The sequence below is a fragment of the Adiantum capillus-veneris genome, chromosome 26 (assembly GCF_014529385.1).
Source record: "Adiantum capillus-veneris isolate H3 chromosome 26, ASM1452938v2, whole genome shotgun sequence".
Lineage (NCBI taxonomy): Eukaryota > Viridiplantae > Streptophyta > Polypodiopsida > Polypodiales > Pteridaceae > Adiantum > Adiantum capillus-veneris.
The window spans coordinates 39,462,580-39,483,143 of NC_140956.1; the positions used below are offsets into that span (position 1 = coordinate 39,462,580).

Below are 20,564 nucleotides of genomic sequence, written 5' to 3' on the forward strand. Positions count from 1 at the left end.
GATACGCACGCATTGTGCGAGTGTTTCATTCGTGAAGGTTTCATGTATTTTAGTCAGCATCGTTATGTGATCCCTTTTCCTAGGCATGACATATTGCATGTTGAGCACGTTTCTCTCATGGATGAGCACGAATCGTCCTTCAATCGTGCGAGGTAGTGAGGTTGCAGAAACTGCGCCTTGAGCTTGTCTTGGAAATCAACCCAATTGAAGGAAAGGGGCGTGAGTTCGTCAGCTTCCTCTAGGTGCGCGGCTAATTGTGCCTCTTGCCATGCGTGGTACCAATTAATGGCATCACCGGCAAGGTACATGGTTGCCGTCAAAACTTTGCTATTTCCTGTCTTCTTAGTTGTCGCAAAATAAGCATTCAATTGATGCAACCAAGAATGAATAACGGTAGCATCCATCTTACCATCATACTTATTGAAAGTCAACTTCTCTGTGACTGGATGGTTATAATCCGCATCGTGTCTTGCGTCACTTGAGGAACTTCCACGATCTTTGGCTGGTTCGGATTTCGAGGCAAGTACTTGTCGAATCAATTCTTGAGGTCGTAGTTCTCTTTGAGCCTCACGCTCGATCTCCAAAGTCACTCTTTGAGCTTCACGCTCAGCCGCCAAGGCCACCTTTTGAGCTTCACGCTCGGCCTCCAAGGCTGCGCTTCGTGCTGCCGCTTCCTCCTTTCTTTGTTCTTTTCTTTCTTTTCATTCGTCGCGTTCGCGTTCCAAAGCAATGCGTGTCTCTTCTTGTTTGGCCATCATGTTAATGCGATTTGCTTCTTGTTGTACGTCAATTCTTTCGTTTCTTTCGTCGCGCTCGCGGTCCTTAGCTTCCTGTTGTTCTGCTTTTCTTGCTAGTTGTGTCAACGCAACTCGATTCGTTTCTTGTTGTTGTGCCATCATGTCCAACATCGACTTGACCATCTCCTCCATAGAAGTTGGTACAACTCGTGGCGTAGATGGCGAAGGGGGAGGGTCGGAAAAATCTCTTGGTGGGGAGAACTCTTTGTCGCCTCTCTCATGCTCACCACCTGTATGCGAAGTATCCATTCCGCTTCGGGTGATGACCATGCACTAGGGTCTTGGGTTCTTGGGTTCTTGAGGTTCTTGAGGTTTTCTTTCGCTTGCAAACCGCGTTTGAGAAGGATCTTCTCTTCACTCGAGTTCTACTCCTTTCCGTGGGCGCACCCCTTGGCGGCCTTGCGCTCACACCAAGGTTGCTTTTTCCCACCTCACGTCGATTGGCCGGCCGCTAAGTGCACGGTCCGCTCTCAATGAGTGAAAAGAGACACAAGGGGAGGCTGGACAAGCCCTTCTTTCTTGGGATTCCTGTCACTCTTCAAAAACACGATCAGGAATCGACATGCCCAAGCGAACTTGGGTTCGTGCGACCGCAACAAGCAAAAAAAATTCTTGTGATTCTTGTGGTTCTTTCCTTGAGTGATACAGAACACTGCCAAAGCTCTGATACCAATGTTAGGTGCAACGGAATGAATGTTTGCGCTTTGCTCAAGATGAGTGCTCCGAACTGTGCTCAAGGTTCCTTTTGTTCTTATGGAAGGGAGAGCCTTCCGTTCTTAATGAGAGAATGCGACGATCACAAACAAAGTGAATGGACACTGTGCGTGCAAGTGTATGAGACTGAGAGATAGAGAGAGAAGAGAGATACGACACCAGAGACGTTGTAAAACCCTCCTCCGAAGGCCCCACTCTCGTCGGCGAGAGTGGTCTACTTATGATGCCAATCTGGTACAAATGGTATGTATGGACTGATGCAAGTCTAGGCTATGTCGGCGATGACGACGGTGACGACGAGACCGACACTAGGGCTGAAATCTGCAATCTTTCTACTGCTGTCCAAAAACGCTATGGGCTGAAATCTGTTGCGGGTCCAAAAACGCTGATTTTTGGGGCTTTTTCTGTGGGTCTTTTGTCGCTGAAATTCTGCAGGTTTAGGGTTGAAAACTGAGGTGTCTTTAGGCTGAAAACCGATGGTCTATCCGGGCTGAATCTGCTACTCCTTTTAGGGTCGATCTTGACGGTCTTTTAGGGCTGCAAATCGCTACATATGCTGGATCTGCAAGGGCTGAAAATAGGACCAAAACGCTTGACTGTTGTGTTCCAAAAACGCTAGGGATGCTCTGTCGAAAACGCCAATGCTGATGCTTTGCTTGGGCGATGAAGCTTGATGCAAAACGCTGGGGATTCTTGTGGATGGCGCTGGATTCTTGTGGGAGAAAAACGCTAGTGATGGGGTTTCTTGCTTGGAGGGAATCCACCAAGGTCCTGTTGAGAAGTTGCCTGCTGAGCTTGGCTCCTGTTGCCTCTTCTGCCAAATAGTGCTAGCTCTAGTTTGCTTATATACAAACTTAGCAAAATTGCCCTACCTACTTTTTTTGGAAAGTCACTTAAATTAAAAAGTGAAAAATGTCAAAAATAGGGAAAATAGGCTAAATGCATTGGAAAATTCCCTTGATGGAATCTGATGGATTCTGGTGGGAATACCGATGATCATGCTGTGTGCAACCAGAGGATATGCATCTATACTAAGTGACTGGACTTACAAAAGTGCCAGATCACTTCTAAATCTAGATTGATTGGACTGACTGAACCCTTGTCGTGCTGTAGCTTGTCCACGGACACATAGGGTTGGATGTGTCACGTGACAACAATTGCTGGACTTCTACCTGTGGATGCTTTCTGGACTTGTGATGCTGACTGCTTCTGATGCTTGTGGATGCATAAACCGATGAAAACTCCTCCAAACTTGTGGATATTGCGGACGTAAGTACTGATGCGATGTAAACACCGACCAACCGAGTTACTACGTAGCCTTACTACTAGCCTTGGTGCTGACACTGCTTTGCAAGCAAGTGCGACCACTTGAAGTCCTGTCGTGAAAACATTGCGGGTGAAGATGAAAGGTAAGGGTGATGGGAGGTATTTCCAATGGTTCCATGTCGACAGAATTGGATGCACGCTATATGCGAATGCGAATGCAGAAGAGGTTTAGGGATCCTGTTTCCAACTCCTTCATTATCCGCATAGGAGGCAAGTAGATCAAGATCTGGACTTTCATGTATCTGATGTCGATCTTCTTTCAAAGACATAGCGATGAAGACGAGAGTGTGCTTGATGCGTGATGGACTAAGGGTGGAGTGACTACTAAGTTCGGGATCGGGCCACGAAGATTCCTTCAGGAAAAAATCTGGGAGAGGTTCTTTGGGCTCTTGGTTCTGCTTGGGTTCTTAATTCTGCTTGGGTTCTTGATGGTTCTTTCCTCGAGTTTGCGAAGCCGAAGCACGCACAGAGCTCTAATACCAATGTCAAGTGCAACGGAAATGTTTAAGGGTTTAGCTCAAATGTAGTACTCCGCACAAACACAAGATTACTTTATTTCACTTGACCGAATTGAACTGAACTGTATGAAAGAGAGAGACGCAAAGAGAGAGAAAGAGATGACATGGCATGCCGGGTCCCAACCACCCTCAAGGGCCCCTTCGCTATGTTGCCAGAGTAAGTACTTTCTTTACTTCTTGCGCAATGTTGATACAATGATGCTAAATGTTGAGATGCTAATGGGTACTTGATGCACTTGATGCAGATGCTTGGTACTAGTGAGATACTGAAGGGTATTGTGGGTTCTTGGTACTTGGTACTGCGCGTTCTTGGTACTTGGTACTGCGGGTTCTGCTGGGTAATGAAGGTACTTGGGTACTAAGGACACGGAGGTCCTGATGATCCCTACGTTGAGCTAGGCAGAAGCCAAGCCAAAACGCGCTAGATGCTGGTGTACCGTGTCGACGACGATAACGACGACGACGACGACGATGAGGGGTACTTGTGCTGCAGTGCTGCTGAGGTACTAATGGGTAGTGCTGGAGATACTTGGTACTGCGACAAAGACGACGACGATGACGAGGAGGAGGAGGAGGAGGAGGCTGTGGGATGATCTACTTTCGCTGATTGTGGCGATGGCTGAAATTGAAAATCGCTAGTGCTGCTAATGGCTGAGGGCTGAATCGGTGATGAGGCGAAGTGTTGAAATCGATGGCGAGGGTAGGGTTGAATGTTGCTGAAAAATGCTGATGCAAGTGCAAAAACGATGGTATTGCTGATCCTTGAGAGGCTTTGCTTCTCTGATCCTTTCCCTGACTCTGGTGCCCAAGGGGATTCATTTATAGGTCTTTTACCCATTTGCCCTACCCACTTTCAATAAATAGCATGTCAAAGTCACTTAATGATAAATGACTTAAGTGACTGTTCATATGCCTATATGCTTAAGTGACTTAACCCTATGCAAGAGAGGGTATGCAACTATGACTTGCCTGGACATACACGTCCTGCTAGAGGCTCACAAGTGTGTTAGGCTAGGTCCTAAGCTAAGACTGACGCTAGACTGTAACAGAAGCTTGTCCACGTGGCGCAATTGTAGTGCACACGTGACATTTCACTTTTTGACATACTAAACACTCACGAACATATTTTTCAATGTCCGTTCGGAGTGTTGGCCAAAAGAAAAACCTTTCGAGAGCATTAGTAGTTGCAAAAATCCCTCGATGGCTTGCATAGGGAGAATCATGTGCTGGTTCTATTACCTTCTGTTGTAAGTGCTGAGGTATACATATAGCTTGTTGATGATATAATGTATTATCTGTAATAGAGTAAGGTGGCCTTGTGTGTCCTGCTTGGAGTTCACCCCAAATCGTAGAAAAATTTGGATCTTGAGGATACATCTCACTAAGAGATTCTAGTTCCTCATGATAAATAGTTGTCAAGGCAGTGACCTTAGGACGTTTGGAGAGGGCATCTACAACGGCATTCTTGTTTCCAAAAGCATGTAAAATCTGAAAATGAAACATAGAAAGAAAGGTGGCCCACCTCATCTGCTCTTCTGATAACTTTCTCTGTTTGAGAAAGTAGCGAAGACTCTGCTGATCTGTCTTAATTACAAAATCAGCTCCTAAAAGATAATGTTTCCACATGGAAGAGCATGAATTATTGCCATTAGCTCTTTCTCATAAATGGAAGCATGCAATTCTGCATCTTTAAGGCGCTGGCTTTCATAAGCTATGGCGTGACCCTCTTGGTTCAGTATTGCTCCTACACAATCTCCAGATGGATCACAATACACTCTCGAGGTTTGTGAAGGTCAGGGACGGCGAGGACAGGTCTGTGATTGAGTAAATACTTAAGCTTTTCAAAAGCTTGTTTTTTGTCCAGGTCCCCAATGGAATGGAATGTGCTTCTTAGTCAAATCATGGAGAGGACCGAGGACCGGCTATGGCGGCGAAGGCTCGAATGAAACGCCGATAATAGGAACAAAGGCCAAGAAAACTTTCGAACTTCATGTATTGTAGTTGGCGCAGGCCATTCTGTGATTGCTTGAATCTTATCAGGTCCATTCTCACTTGATTGTGAGACACTATATGGTCCAAATAGTGAATGTCACCATCTCTAGAGAACTCCCATAAGTCATCATCCAAAATAGAAAGGGGGACTGTCCTTTGGGTGATGCATAGACTGATGTACTCGGGGGAAAGTAGCAAATAGGAATGTAAAGATATCTGCCTGTCTCTGCTCTCAATCTCACCCACGTGATGCATAGACTGATGTACTCGGGGGAAAGTAGCAAATAGGAATGTAAAGATATCTGCCTGTCTCTGCTCTCAATCTCACCCACATATACCTAGCCTGCTCATCCTTGCGGGCTATATGTATCAATGGCTGCAACTCCTCTCTGAATAACACTGCCACTCCCCCTGAGCCCTGCCCTTTGTGCTCTGTTTGCGTCTCCTGTCTGCAGGCTGTCTCCCATCTGTATCCACTGATGTGAGGCATAGATTGCCCAGGGGCTTGATGCGTCTCAGAGTAGAAGATGATGTCTCTTCCAGTAAAACTATCCTCAAAAGTACCCACATCAAGGCTCATAGATCCATTACAATTCTAGGTGGCAACTTTGAGTGTGGTCCCATAGGTCTCGCACCCGTCATGTGGAGCGTTGCTCCAATATTACCACTCTTCCATCTCGGTAAAAGGCAATTTTGCCTTTTTCCCTTGCCGCTCTAATCTCCAGCATTACCTCCTGCATATGAGCAATCTGCGAGAGGGTAAGATCATCCCCGAGAAAGATGCCCGTCTTCTTAAGAGTTGGCCTTTGCTTCAAAAAGTCCTCCTTCACTTCCATGGAGGGAAAACAAAGGATGAGTGCCCTTTCTTTCGAGGTTTTCCCATTGCTTCCATTTTTCTTGTTGCCTACTCTCCAAGCTCTTGTGTGTATCGGCTCATGAACCCCCATCAAAACCATGAGTTCTTTTACCTCTTCGTCCACATTATCTTTGTCTTTAAGGCCGCAAATTCTCACATGTAAAGCGCGCACACGTCTTCTTTGCTCCTCCTCTAGTGTCAGATTAATAATAGTGGACGTGGAGCCTTTTTCTTTCTTGGCAACCTCGATCCATTTTTCGGCTTCATCCGCCTTCTATTGAGTCTTTGTGATAACATCCACCCAAGAAGTCGTCATTTCTTTGTACTGCTCTTCTCCCTCTTTGATGGCCCGTACTTGCTCCTTGATCGTGTTAAGTTCTTCTATTACGGAGGGTTGTAATTCTCCCTCTTCAAGTGTGTTTTTTGATCGTGCTTCAACGAGATCCTTCTTGAGTGACACAATCTCTTCATCCTGAGCCGTCACATGATCTTCCAGTGCATTTATCTTGCTTTCTTGGATCAACACTCCTCCTTCGAGCATTTTTTTTGTGCCCAATAGGTTGCACTTCATCTTGCTAATGATTTCCGTCATTTCTTCTTTGCACTTTTGAATGGCATCCTCTAAGGGGTTGATCTTATCATTCTACTTCCTCATGCTTAATCGCCGCCAAAAAAACGAGAGCCACACTATGCGCACATATGTTTCCACATTATGCATACATTTTCTCCCGCATCAAGCTACATTTTGCATACCCCTGCAATTTCTGCAAAAAATCTGTAATCTGAATTTTTTTTGAATTTTTTGAAATTTAAATTTCTTCAATTTCTGCCTGCAATCAAACTCTGAAAATTCTGAAAATTTTCCTACAGTTTGATTTCTGAATTCTGAAATTTTTTGAAAATTTTCTGTTGCAGAATGTCTGTGTCGAGCCTGTACCTGCCGGGGGGGGGGGGGGGGGGGGGGGGGGGGTGGGTTTGGGGACGAGAGTGGCTGGGCACACGACAGGGATGGGGCTGAGGTGCGCACAAGGCTAGGGGCTAGGACTGCGACAGGGCTGGTGGCTGGGGCTGTACGCGACAGGAGCTGGGGGCTGAGGCGCACAATGGGAGCTGCGCGATTACGTCATTCTGGCCGAGCACAGCCACAAAACAGCCCCCACTCCCCATCACCTGTTCTTGGGAGGTACCGGGACCGACTAGACGGATCCAGAGAGATACCATAACTCTAACAACAGTGTGTGTCCGCACTTTGAACAGTTGTCACTTTGACAGTTCATCAATAAAATTGTCATCAATTGGTGACACATCAAGGTCTTGGTACTAGAAGATCAATGAATTCTTTTTTGCCCTGGCCTTGCACCACAATTACACCTGCTCAAATTGATACGCAATTCTTCGTTACTCAAGGTTGGTAGCCAATAAAATTTGGTGTATTGACCTAACTTTTGCAAGTTCTTGGATGGTAAAGTCCAGCCCATTATGTAGTCTTTTGGAGAAGTTTTTGAGATGACTTGGTTACGCTTTGGCTCCTTTATTTTCTCTAGGCTTTGAGAACTTCCAATTATGGATTACACTTCGTTACTCTGAACTATAGTCGGGAGATCTTGACTAAATTTCCATCGACTTGATGTAGACCTATCAGTACTGCATTTAAGGTTGGGGAGAGCCCACACATCTTTGTACAATCCCTCTCCCTAGGTCAAGCAAGGGCAGTATCGCAATTTTGTTGTGTGTAGTTAACCTTTTGAGGTCCTACATTTGTTAGATTGTAAGCATCTTGGGCGCTCGTCTTGGTCCTTCTTTTTATACTGATCAAGTCAACCACCGTGGAGTCACTCTGCAACTGTGCAACCAAGCACTGATTAGCTAGAAGTGACCCCAGGCCACATATTTATAGGCACTGAGGCCCATAGATACAAAAGCTGGCACCCCTAAAAGCAACTACTGTTAAAAACGTTGTGCCCCAAAAGCTTCTCCAAGTCACTGCTTTCAAATCTGCATCAGAAAAGCTGCCACATCATCATCCCCGTGAATCGGGGCATATTTTACGGGCACACAACCCATATCTTCTTCAAAGGCAGAATGCTACTTGTTTGGTGATTTGGCTTCACAGATTGGACGCTCCTATGGTATGATAATCAGAGTTGAAGCCATGGCATGGAACACCGTGTTTCATGGTGCAGCATAAATATAGGGTGAGTGTGTACAGGAGTGGCTACTGTTTTGCCTGGTTAAATGATGAGCCTGAGGATTTATTACTACGACCTCTTCACATTTTGTATCTTCCAAATTTGTCCCTGCCTTTGTCATTTGGGTGTCGGAACTATTCTGTGAGATTAAGAAGAGCTTGCTGACAGAAAATGTTGTGTTTTGTTTGCTTTTCTAGGTGGTGTTCGCTGCCTTGCCACTATAAATGTATCTTTTGCTATTGCCTTCGCACTCATGGCACTCTTTCTTGGATCCTCAATCCTTACACTGCAGACGGATTGTAGTGTGGCATTATTTTGGTGCTATGAGATGATATGCTGGGGGTTTGTTATACTGTACGGTGGCACCTTTTTTTGCCTGCGGCGAAAAGCTGCTGTAATCATGGATGAAGGTGAATTCTATGGTAGTAGAACAATGGGCATGGAACTACTGGAGTCTTCAGGTGACCCTCCATCCCCAGGAACGGAGAGAAGGTTAAATGCAGGTTTTAGGTCTTGGATGGGCTCTTCCGTTCTCTCATCGGATGATGACGAGGGACCTCCCACTGGCGGTGGTTTGGATGATGTATGGGACGACAATTTGTATGACGCTGCTGAAACTGGAATGAGAGGCAGGCTGACTTAACTCATCTCTCTCTCTCTCTCTCTCTCTCTCTCTCTCTCTCTCTCTCTCTGTGTGTGTGTGTGTGTGTGTGTGTGTGTGTGTACTTGTATAAAGAAATATTGATGATAACCTGTAGCTCAAGCTAAGATCAGATTTTAACTAGGTCATTCTTTGAAAATATATGTGATTTTGACTCCATTGATGCTCAGCACATTACTTTCATTGGAACATATGGACATGTTACGATATTAAGCTATGGAAGTGTGGCAGTTCACAGGTTTGTTTTCTCGGTGTGCATCACCAAAGGGTTTCTCTTTGTACTAATTTATACAGCATATTTGATCATACTAGGTTACCTTCTATCACTCATACTGTCTATAAATTTGATTATGCACACGGCCATTTTTGTGTCAGTAGATGGCTTTGTAACTCCATTTCTGACGGTGTTGGTGCTTGGTTGCAGTGATAGAAGCTCTCAAGAGGAAATTGGAATGACCTTTCTATCACCCAAGTGAGGTAGTTTTGTTATCATAGTTCCCTCTTGCCGAATAGGACCTGAGTTCAAGACTCGTTGGATAGATTTGTAAGGTCACTTGGGATTGTTCCTATGACAATATGATTTCTCCTCTCTTCTTCTTCATCGTACATGATGAAGTCGCGAGCCGGGCAGATTTTATCATTAGACGTCATGCCTGTAAAGACAAACCCTTCTCATATTCTTGCATTCAAAGTCAATACAAGAATAAGGGGTTTAGCTCCTCTTCCCTTTTAGTCGAAAGAAGGGCAATAGGATTCGAGGATTCACTCTCAAACTTGGGGCCTAATTACATTTGATCTACCAAGGAAGGTACTTGAAGGATTCGAGGACTCGCTCTCAAACTTGGGGCCAGTGTTAGAAAAAAACCGGGGTCCAGTGTATTTTAACCGGCTGAAATCTTAAAATCCCGGTTAGATTTTGAGCTTGCCTTGAAGAAAATTGGGAAGTTTTCACAATTTTTAGTGTAATTACGGGTAAAATCTTTAAATTTTGACCTAAAAACCGGGAGAATTTCAAGCTTGCCCTTATTTTCTTCGGATAGGAAAAATGTATTTACATTTTTCCTAGCCCTGCTTGGGGCCTATTTACATTTGATCTACTGAGTAAGGGACTTTACTGGGTAGTTGATGAGCCCTCACATAAGCAGCCTGAATCTAAGAGACAATTGGTAGATAAGAGAAAAAACACATTGGGAACCGAAGCCAAGCATGTCCTTGAATTGATAACCCCAAATGAAGCCAATATCCTGCTTACCTTGAGTTCTCATCAAGGATCTCATTTTTTTGTCCATCCATGAGAATGAAGCTACGCTCATTAGGTTGCAAGATGAAAACCCATAAGCATAAAATGCCTATGTTACTAAGGCTCTATGCGAGCCAACGTCCATTGACATGAAGGTTTTGTTTTCATTGAAGTGAGTTCATAAACTGACTTACAACTTGCGGAGTGGTCTAGCTATTGTTAGACCACCCAAACTTCCCTAAAGATTGTAGCAAGACTATCTATTTGCACCATAAAATGTAAAAACTTGAGAAGATCTTATATTTCAGCATGGAACTTGCCTAGAGTTCCATCCTTAAAAGATGAAAATATACCAACTTGGCCCTGAATTTTTGTCTTATGATGATGTTGTTTGGGATATCGGGACCGACAAAAAGACGGATCCTTGTTTAGGGACCCATCGACCCCCAATAAGATAAATAATACAGATCAAGATTATAGATGACGTGCGGTAGGTATTTCTGTGCATAGCGTAGTTAGGAACAAATTTGATGGATCTTTTCAGGTTATCCATGTTGGCAATCTTGGTTCTAAATACCCCCTTGGGCATCTTGCAATTAGCCCCTCTTTTTGTTACACGGGAATGCAAACATCGTTGCATATCTTTGCCATTTGATTGCGGATTGCAACACCATTTCTGCTGTAGAAACATGCTACGCAAGGCTTTCAATTGCTCTCCTCCAAGCATGATGAAGGAGAGCCTTCACAATTGCTCTCCCAACTTCTTTGTCTCTAAACTGGGCCCTCTACCCTATAGATGCTATTGAAAGCCTCATGGCCCAAACCACTCATCAGGATTAAACAATGCGGCACAATATTTTTCCAACAATATAAAAGAATGAATGAATCCATATTTAGCTCCACAATGGATGTGCATTTAACATCAACCCTATCATAAATTCTAATTACTTTCCAATCACACAATAGGCAGTAGCTTTAGAACTTCCTAATTGCCCTTTTAATGCACATTTTGTGGCAAGCAACGATCTTATGCTAGATCTCACTGTTGCATATCGAGCTAGTAGGTCTAAAGAGCATCACACCAACATGCTCCTCTTCCAAGATTGCCTATAATTGCTAAGTAGGATTTGATATTAGAGATGCCTAGTTGCCAAATTGTCTATTGAGTTATGCAACCTATAGAGTTGGAATCACACAACACATTCAATATCCCTAACAAAAATAGATATGTTCTAGATAATTTCACTGGCCTAAAGATTGCGTGCCCATGGCTTTCTTGGTTAAGCTACCACCTTGGTACTAGCATGTACATATTAGAGAGGCCAAACATACTATGTGATCGTAAAGTTTAATATTGCCTTAAATAAACCTAGTGATCCAATTGTCAAGAGCTTTAAAGACCTATTCATTGAGCTTTGATGTTCTAAGTCACATGCTTCAAGAATTTTAATGACTCAATAGGGTGGAGTTACTTTTGATCTGAAACAAGATCTTTCTTGCAATACAAGATGAAAATTAATACGAATCCAAGGAAATTAAGTGAGAGGAGATAAAAGAGAGTAGAGACCACATAAGTGGAGTTCTCTAGGAGTTCTTTCTGTCGTTCCTAGCACGTGATCCGCATCAATTAGGTGGCCATGGTGATGCCTACGCATGGCTCTTGCCCAATGGTACACGGCCCTTGCCTGACCACGTAACATGGCTAATATCTGGAAGGGATAAGCATCTCCCCTATGCGCCCTTTGGTGTTTCAGAAAAAAAGAGAGTAGAGACCACATAACTAGAGCAACTATTGCACAATGAAATAGAGTGTGAGCTCCCAATAGTGTTTTTGATAGGGTACAAAGAATAACTTAATGGTTCTACTAGATGATGGTTGAGATGGCAACCAAGCACAATACCCTTTACCCAACATCCTCCCACTTAAAGGTCAATTTGCCTTTAAGAAAGCTAAGGTTATATATACAAGGTGTGTAAAGTGTGAATCAAGTGCCAATAAGCACTTGATAGTATGCAAATTTAGTGTGAATCTTGACAAACTCAATATGCTTGTCCTCAAGAACTTTGCAAATGAATAATAAATCCTTTGTTGAAGAGTAAGCTCTTTATTAGCGTGATCCTTGGCAAGCTCAATACACTAGTTCTCAAGCACCTTGCAAATGAAGTGATGCTTCACATCAATGTGCTTTATTTTTACAACACACATTAGATTTTGGGCCAATTGTATAGCACTCCATGCCACACTCATACCTTGATAGCAATGCCAAGTCCACAACTAAGTAATCCATGTAGCTTTCTTTTTGGCCATTGGATATGGTCAGCTTTTAAGCCACATGTAGATTTTAAATCTTTCAAAGGAGATATCCATGAAAGTACACCACCAGTGAATGTAAAGATAAAGCATGTGGTAGACTTTTTGTCATCCACAATCCCTGCAATAAGTTATATATTTGTTGCCATTTACACATCCTCCTTTACTTCATCATATGCTTCATCATCTCGTTGTGCTTCTTGCCAATAATTTCCATTAACTTTCTAGCACTAACTCCCATTACAACTGCAATGTATGTAGGGTACCCATTATGGTATGCTCTACTTTGTTTGCTACATTTTAGTCCAAAAGCTTTTTCCATTTCTTAAGTGTGATCTTAACACTATTGCACATGACAGTTCACACACAAAAATTATGTAGAGATTGAGGGACACCTGCACAAAGATGCAAGAAGAAGGTGATACAAGGATTGGGCTGAATTGAATCCTATACATGAGTGAGCATGTCCCTTTAATTAACAATAAAGTGCTCAAAAGAGGCACCTTTTAATATGTACGAGAATAAAATAGGATATACTAAACATAGATTTTGAATGAGATAGAGGAAGTTTGCATGCACTAGCATGCGCTAACCTACAATGAGCTTATCATGAATTTTTAATCATAATGTATGATGGTAAAAACATACAACCTCGGAGTTACAACCTCTCAAACATCAATACCGTCACATATCACTCCCATAGCATGGTAATGAACATTACCAGTGTTTCATAATAACTAATATCTAATTCTCCTAAATGATTTTCTCATGTTAAACTGATCATTTAATATGGGGAAGTACCAGGGGAGAAAAAGCTAGAATACTGGTTAAGCTGGTAGATCGGTCACATTAGGGATCCAAAGGAGGGATAATAGGGATCCAAAGGGGGGCCATCTGCAAAAGAACAATGTGCATAAATGGGCTTCAAAGACCCTCAGGTTCAGCCCATTAAGACTTCCAAAATGCTAAGGTTCCAAAATTAAAAGGTAATCTCCAATGGTCAAACATTAGGAAAATTGGATGCTTGTGGGAAGACTCAAAAGTCTTCTCACATCCCTATCTAGGAGGGGGCGAGCCATATTAGTAGGGAATGAGAGAGAAACTCACACACACTCTTCCAAGCTCCCTTTACACAAAGGGCATAGTGGACACATGTCAGCTTCCTAGCCCAATTGCCCCCAAGGTGCATTCAAATCCTATTGGATGGCCATAGAGGTGGACCAATGAGAATTAGGCTAGAGTAAATTTAGCTTAATTCATTTCAAAAACACTTGATAAAAGAACCAGTAGAAATTAAGCTCTCTAGAAGACTATTGGACAGTCTCCCAAGGGGTCCAATGAGCATTCAACAGCCCAATGGCTAGCCTGATTCCTATTGGCCAGAAGACCAAGAGATCCAATGAGAGATTAGTTGATTTATTTAAATACCTAAAGCTTTCACAAAAGGGGAAATGGGGACACATGTCAAAAGGCTATCACTTATGCTTCTTAAGCTTTGTAGGGGCCAATAGGATGCCAACATGAGTAATTAGCAAGAGGGGTCGACCAAGAGAGAGAGGGGGACTGATTTTGCAGGAGATTATCACACACACACACACATTCACACAAGCTCATGTGTGAAGTAAAGAAGACTATCTCCTTCTCAAGCTTTAACGGAAAGCTCATCATCTACTCCAAGCTTGTGAGAAGGGAGGCCTACACCAACAACTCTTGGCTTTGTGATGCAAATCCAACGAAGAGCCAAGCTCCAATGCATGCTCATCTCCTCTACCATGCTAATTACTAAGCTATGCTAAGCTATTAAGAGTGATATGTGAGGAGACATACTTCTTCTCGTAAGAATACTCCTTCTTCCTCTTGATCTAGTCTCATACCCCGCTAGCTCTCACCATCTTCGAAGGTGTGTGAGGTCTTGGGTCTGAGACCGTGAGGGAATTGATGTTGTGTTTTTAAGTGTAAGCTTGGTGCTTGAAGCTTCCATATTCATTGCACCAACAAGTTATTGAAGGAAACAAAGTATTGTATTGTAAAATGTCTCCCTTGATGGGGGAAACCTATAATACAAAGCCTTTTGGAGGGGGGACCGGCTCCATGAAAATCCGGTCCTCAACTGTTGTCAATAGCTTAATTTCTCTCTCTTTTTGAAGTATTGTTCATGCCTATCTATTTAGGTGTTATGCTTTTGTTGCTCTCTCTATCCAAGCACTCTTGCTATACTCATTAGGAATCTATTCTTAATGAAATGCTCACTATGTCTATGTTATTTTGTGCTACACACAAGTTACTAGACCATTAAATGCTACATTGGTGTCAGAGCACAAGGTTTCTCTTTTCTTGCTTAAGAAGAGAGGTCCTCAAGCTAACTATAAATGGTTGGTATTATTAATTGCAATTGAGTAAGCATAATAGGGATTTTTGAGCCTTGCAGTGTGCCTGCTTCGTGCAGATAACGGGGCATCACCGTCGAGAGCTATGGTCTTAATAGTGGAGTCCTATGGGGCTTGCCTACGGCTTAACCACTATTGAGCTATTAGAAGCTTGACAGGAGCTGGTACTGTTTTGGTGGTGAAAGACCCTCTCTTCTATTCCTTGCAATTAATGATATTCGAGCCTTGGGTACAGGAGCTTGAGTGCTTTTCTAAAGGGGTTAAGAGGAGTAGCAACTAGGGCTTGAAGTGCCAAAGTACACTTAAAAAGTTTACACCTAAAAGTTGTTAGAATGGTTGACAATAGTAAAGAGAATGAAATTAATGTTGATAGCGCTACTAATGATGCCCCTATGCTTGTCAATTACCTTGTTAGTAGGCTTCAACAAGCCATGGGCAATCCATCCCTCCAAAGTGAAGTGCAACGGCAGCTACGTGCTCATGGGATTCTCCAAACTCCCCACCATTAAGAGAGAGTACCTAGGAAGCCTCCTTGTGAGACTTCGAAAAGAGGCCTCTCTCTGATTAGGGAAGAAGAAGAGGATCCGTACGAAGGGCTCAAAAATCTACTACTTGACGATGCATCTCCTTCCTAAAAGAGAACTCAAGTTTCAATGGTAGAGCCCCCACCAAAAGAACAAGAAAGAAGCGAGTCTCCTGCCACCTGGGGGGAGATGGCTCCACAAAGACGGCGGGAAAAACGCTCTCAAACACCCCCTAAACGGAGAAGACCATCGCACACTTCTCCACACCATAATTCAAAGAGGGACGATAGAAAACAAGAGAAGAAAAAGGCAAGAAAGAGGTCACCCTCTTCTCCATCTTCTTCATCCTCTTCCTCTTATGAAGAATGTGATGGTGCAGACAAGGAGGAGCAAAGGAGGAACAAGGGAAGAAAAAGGCAAGAAAGAGGTCACCCTCTTCTCCATCGTCCTCAAATTCTTCCTCTTTTGAAGAAAGTGATGGTGCAGCTTTTGAACCACCTAAAAGAAGAGGCCATAGGAAATCCTATGCCGCATAGAAGAGGTCTCCCAAGCTCAAAAAGTTCAAAGAGGGAGGAAAGAACATCTCTTTCCTTACCTACAATGGCACCTTTGGTGCTACAGACAAAGCCTACGAGCAAATGGTGAAGCTCCATGAACATGGAAATCTTTAAGAGCTTCCATCATGAAGCAGTTTTTGGCTACCGATGCCAAAGACAAAGTACCCACCGAATGGCTCCCTATAAATCTATTTACAAATATGTAGACAAGTTTTGGGACTTACATCTCAAAGCTACTATCTTCAAAAAGATGGATTTTGGAGAGCAAAAACAACAGTTTTGTGCAGGTTTAACTGAAGATATGGTGGAGTATGTTAACTCCCAAAGGCCATGAACCATATCTGTGGTCATACACCATACTATGGTGGCTTCACAAGTCAATTTCCAACAAGGGACTAAGAGAAATCTTAAGCCCACGGAGAACAAGGACCGTAATAACGAGCCCAAGGGGAAGGAAAATGTCCAAAAGTCTCCCAAAGGCAATTCCAACAACAACAAAGCTAAGGAGAAGGGAGTTTATAAAGGCAAAAATAAACTCTCTCCTGAAGAGCTTGAGCGTTATCGTAAAGATAGCCATTGTTTCAAGTGCGGGGAGCAAGGGCATGCCTATCGTGCTTGTCCCCACAAGAATACACGAAATGAGCCTCCTAGAGCTACCTTGGTCGAAATCCAAGAAGAGGATACTCACCACAAAGGATATCCTCTATGCCATGCTTGGGGAAAGGTAAGAGAACATGATGCTTTCATTCTCTTTGACCCTGGTTCTACTCACAATTTCATATCCACAAAGTTGGCCACCAAGCTAGGCATCCAAGCCTATGAGATGGGAGATGTCCTACCCTCCGATGGTGCTTTCAAGGGGCAAGAAGCCTCAGTCACTCCCTTAATTGGGAAATTGAGGCTCCATGTCCAAAGCTATGTGGACAAAGAGGACTTCTTTATCTCTCCTCTCAAGCACGAGGATGTAATCCTAGGGGCACCGTGGTTCGATCGCATGGCTGCCAATGTTAAATTCCCTGAAAGGCAAATCTACTTTAGGTTCAGGGAAAAAGATATGTACATAGATGCTAAGGAGTTGGGTAACACCATACCCATTGTACATACGCAAGCTTTCAATAAGTCAATAAAGAGCTCTATTTCTATGTACATGATTTTTGTTAAAGATTCTCAAAATGAACCTAATGCTAAATTTAGCAAAAGAAAATATAAACAGCCACAAGGAATTAGAGTTATCCAACTTTCTTAAGGGATCTCAAGATGTTTTTATTGACGACATCCCTTGTGAACTACCTCCTAAATGAGGCAATGATGACCATGCAATTGAACTTATTTTAGGAAGTTCACCGCCTAATAAACCTCCTTATAGAGTTTCCCAAGCTCAACAAGAGGAGATTATGCGGCAAGTGCATGTGTTAGTTGAGAAGGGCATGGTTAGGCCTAGCTCATCTCCATTTTGTTCACCCGTGTTACTAGTGCAAAAGAAAGACGACACATATCGTATGTGTGTCATCTATAGAGCACTAAATAGGATCACTATCAGGAATAGGTTTCCCATTCCACAGGTAGAAGACCTAGTTGATAAGCTACAAGGATCGACCTACTTGAGTAGGATTGACCTAAAAAGTGGCTACCATCAAATAAGGATAGTTGATCAAGACATTGTAAAGACCGCAGTTCACACTATGTTTGGTCTTTACAAATACATTGTCATGCCTTTTGGCTTGACCAATGCACCGGTCACATTTAACTGCTTGATGGGGAAGCTATTTAGGCCTCACGGAACCTTTACCGGAGTGTTCTTTGATGATATAATTATCTACTCTAATTCATTAGACGAACCCAAGCAACACCTCCAGGTAATATTTCAAGTCTTACGAGAGAATAAACTTTACATTAATTGAAAGAAAAGTGAAATTTTTTCACAAGAGATTCAGTATTTAAGTCACATTATCTCTCAAGATGGCATCCAAATGGATCCATCAAAAGAGGTAATAAAAGGGTGGCCTAATCCAAGGAATCTACATGAACTAAGAAGCTTTATAGGTATGTGTGCATACTATAGACGCTTCATAGAAAATTTCTCACAAATTGCGGGACCATTACATGACCTAACAAAGAAAAACGTTAAGTTTACATGGTCTGCCAAAGAGAACAACGCTTTCAAAAAGCTTATCTCTCAACATGTGCTTACATTGCCGGATCTCTCAAAACCATTTGAGGTCCAATGCGACGCTTGTGGTGATTGCCTTGGAGCTGTTTTACTCCAAGAAGGGCACGCCATAGCCTACAAAAGTCTAAGGATTGACCCTGTTGAGCAAGCTCTAGGCATATATGAAAAGGAACTTCTCGCAGTTCTACATGCCTTAGATTCGTGGAAGCACTATTTATTGGGGACTCCTTTCATTCTGCGGACGGATCACCAAAGCCTTAATTACTTCATGACGCAGACCAAGCTCTCGACAAACAAATGAGGTGGGCAAATCTCCTTCCGCAATTTCATTTTCATATTGCTCACATTACTGACAAGCATAATCAAGTAGCGGATGCACTCTCAAGACGTCCGAGAGTGAATGTGGTTTCCATAGCAACTCAAAATGATCTATCTTCTATGATAGATGAGTAAGCTATTGATCCCGATTTTAGAGATGTGATTTCAACCCTTGCACTAGGGAAGGAAGAGGATCCATTTACCTTACAAGATGGTTATCTTCTCTATGGCAATAGACTATGCGTTACTAACTCACTACGTGAGAAAGTAATGTATGAATCTCATGCTCCTCCTTATGCATGGCATAGAGGGATTCAGTCTACCCTAAAAGGGATACAAACATAGTTCTATTGGCTTGCCATGAAAGAAAACATGCAAGAGTATGTTGCTAAATGTGTGGTATGGCAAAAGACCAAGTTTGATAAAGGGAAGCAACCTGGATTGCTTCAACCTTTGCCAGTCCCTAATTCACCATTGGAGAGTATATCCATGGATTTTATCTTTGGACTGCCTAAGTCTATCCATGGGAATATGGATGATAGTAGACAGGTTCAACAAACAAGCTCATTTTATACCTGCCAAAAATACTATCAAAGCCCATCAAACGGAAACCCTCTTCATATCACAAATCTTCAAGTACCATGGCTTGCTAATGTCCATAGTGTCGGATAGAGATGCTAGAATGACCAGTAATTGGAAGGGTCTCTTTGAGAATTTAGGGACAAGGCTAAACTTCTCTTTGGTCTATCATCCTCAAACGGATGGCCAAAGTGAAATATCTAACCTAATAATTCTTGATCTACTAAAAGCCTACGTAACAGAAGTAGATCAAAGGTCCCAATGGGAGAAGTACTTACCGTTAGTGGACTATGTCTATAATAACACTATACATACCTCCACCGGAAAAGCACCTTTTGAGGTAACTGAGGGAAGATCTAAAAGTTCCCTGCTACTTAAGGTACACGGGAAGATCTTCGTTGCAGATGAGGATAGCCGAGACCTACAAAAATCTTTCCAAAAGATTAAGGATGCTATCTCTATCCCACAGCAAAGGCAAAAGGTTGCTACTGATAAGCATCGAAGAGCTCAAGCCTTTAAACAACATGATTGGGTCTTGCTTAAATTTCCCAAGGCTTGATTAAGGCACACAACGGGCAAGAATCCTACGGGACACCAAAAGTACCATGCTAAATTAGAAAAAAGGTACTATGGTACCTTCTAGATTCTTAGACCAATCAATGAGATAGCCTATCAACTCAAGTTGCCAAGTCATTGGCTCATACACAATGCTTTCCATGTGAGCCTATTAAAGCCTTACAAAGGAGAGACACCTCAAGAACCAACTATTGAAGACCCACTGGAGATCGAGGACCAAGAAGAGGTGCTGCAGCTTGAGTCCATTCTCCGACATGAATACAAGGTATTGAGAGGCGGTAAGATTATCCGATGATATCTTATTAAGTTTAAGAACTATACTTTTGAAGATGCTAGATGGATGCAAGGCATACAATTAAAGGATAACCTCAACCTTGTCAATGCTTACAATGCTTCCCTAGAGTAAGCAAATGTACAAATATTTAAATGAACAAAGTTTTTATCTTATAAGACTCTCTTTTCCTTAATAGTGCGCACATATTAATGAGTATGCATGCTTAGGATCATGTTTGTGGAGACTAAGTCTCCCAAACACCAAGTAGAGCTTGTCACTCTACTATGGAAGATTGATTCGGACTAATGTGCAGACATGCTTGCGGCAGCTAACGCTCTCAAGCACCAAATGGACTAGTCATCCATTCTGGTACGATGTCATAGGGTAAAATAGGGATCCTCTACCTGCTAGCAAACGGACTAATGACTAGGCTTTATCTTCTCTACCTCATAATCGAGGACGACTATGATTTCAAGAGAGAGGTAATGTCATAATAACTAATATCTAATTCTCCTAAATGATTTTCTCATGTTAAACTGATCATTTAATATGGGAAAGTACCAGGGGAGAAAAAG

The 20,564-nt window shown here is 42.8% G+C and overlaps 1 protein-coding gene across 2 annotated transcripts in view; it reads left to right on the plus strand.

Annotated features, from left to right (window-relative positions):
• Positions 1 to 9,212, plus strand: part of LOC147423298 (uncharacterized) — a 34,704-nt gene extending 25,492 nt beyond the window's left edge. For both annotated transcript variants that reach the window (XM_086502119.1, XM_086502118.1), the window contains one exon: positions 8,590 to 9,212. In XM_086502119.1, the coding sequence (XP_086358245.1) occupies positions 8,590 to 9,035 (446 nt within the window). In that variant the 3' untranslated portion in view covers positions 9,036 to 9,212. The remainder of the gene's footprint in view (positions 1 to 8,589) is intronic.
• The last annotated feature ends 11,352 nt before the right edge of the window (positions 9,213 to 20,564 follow it).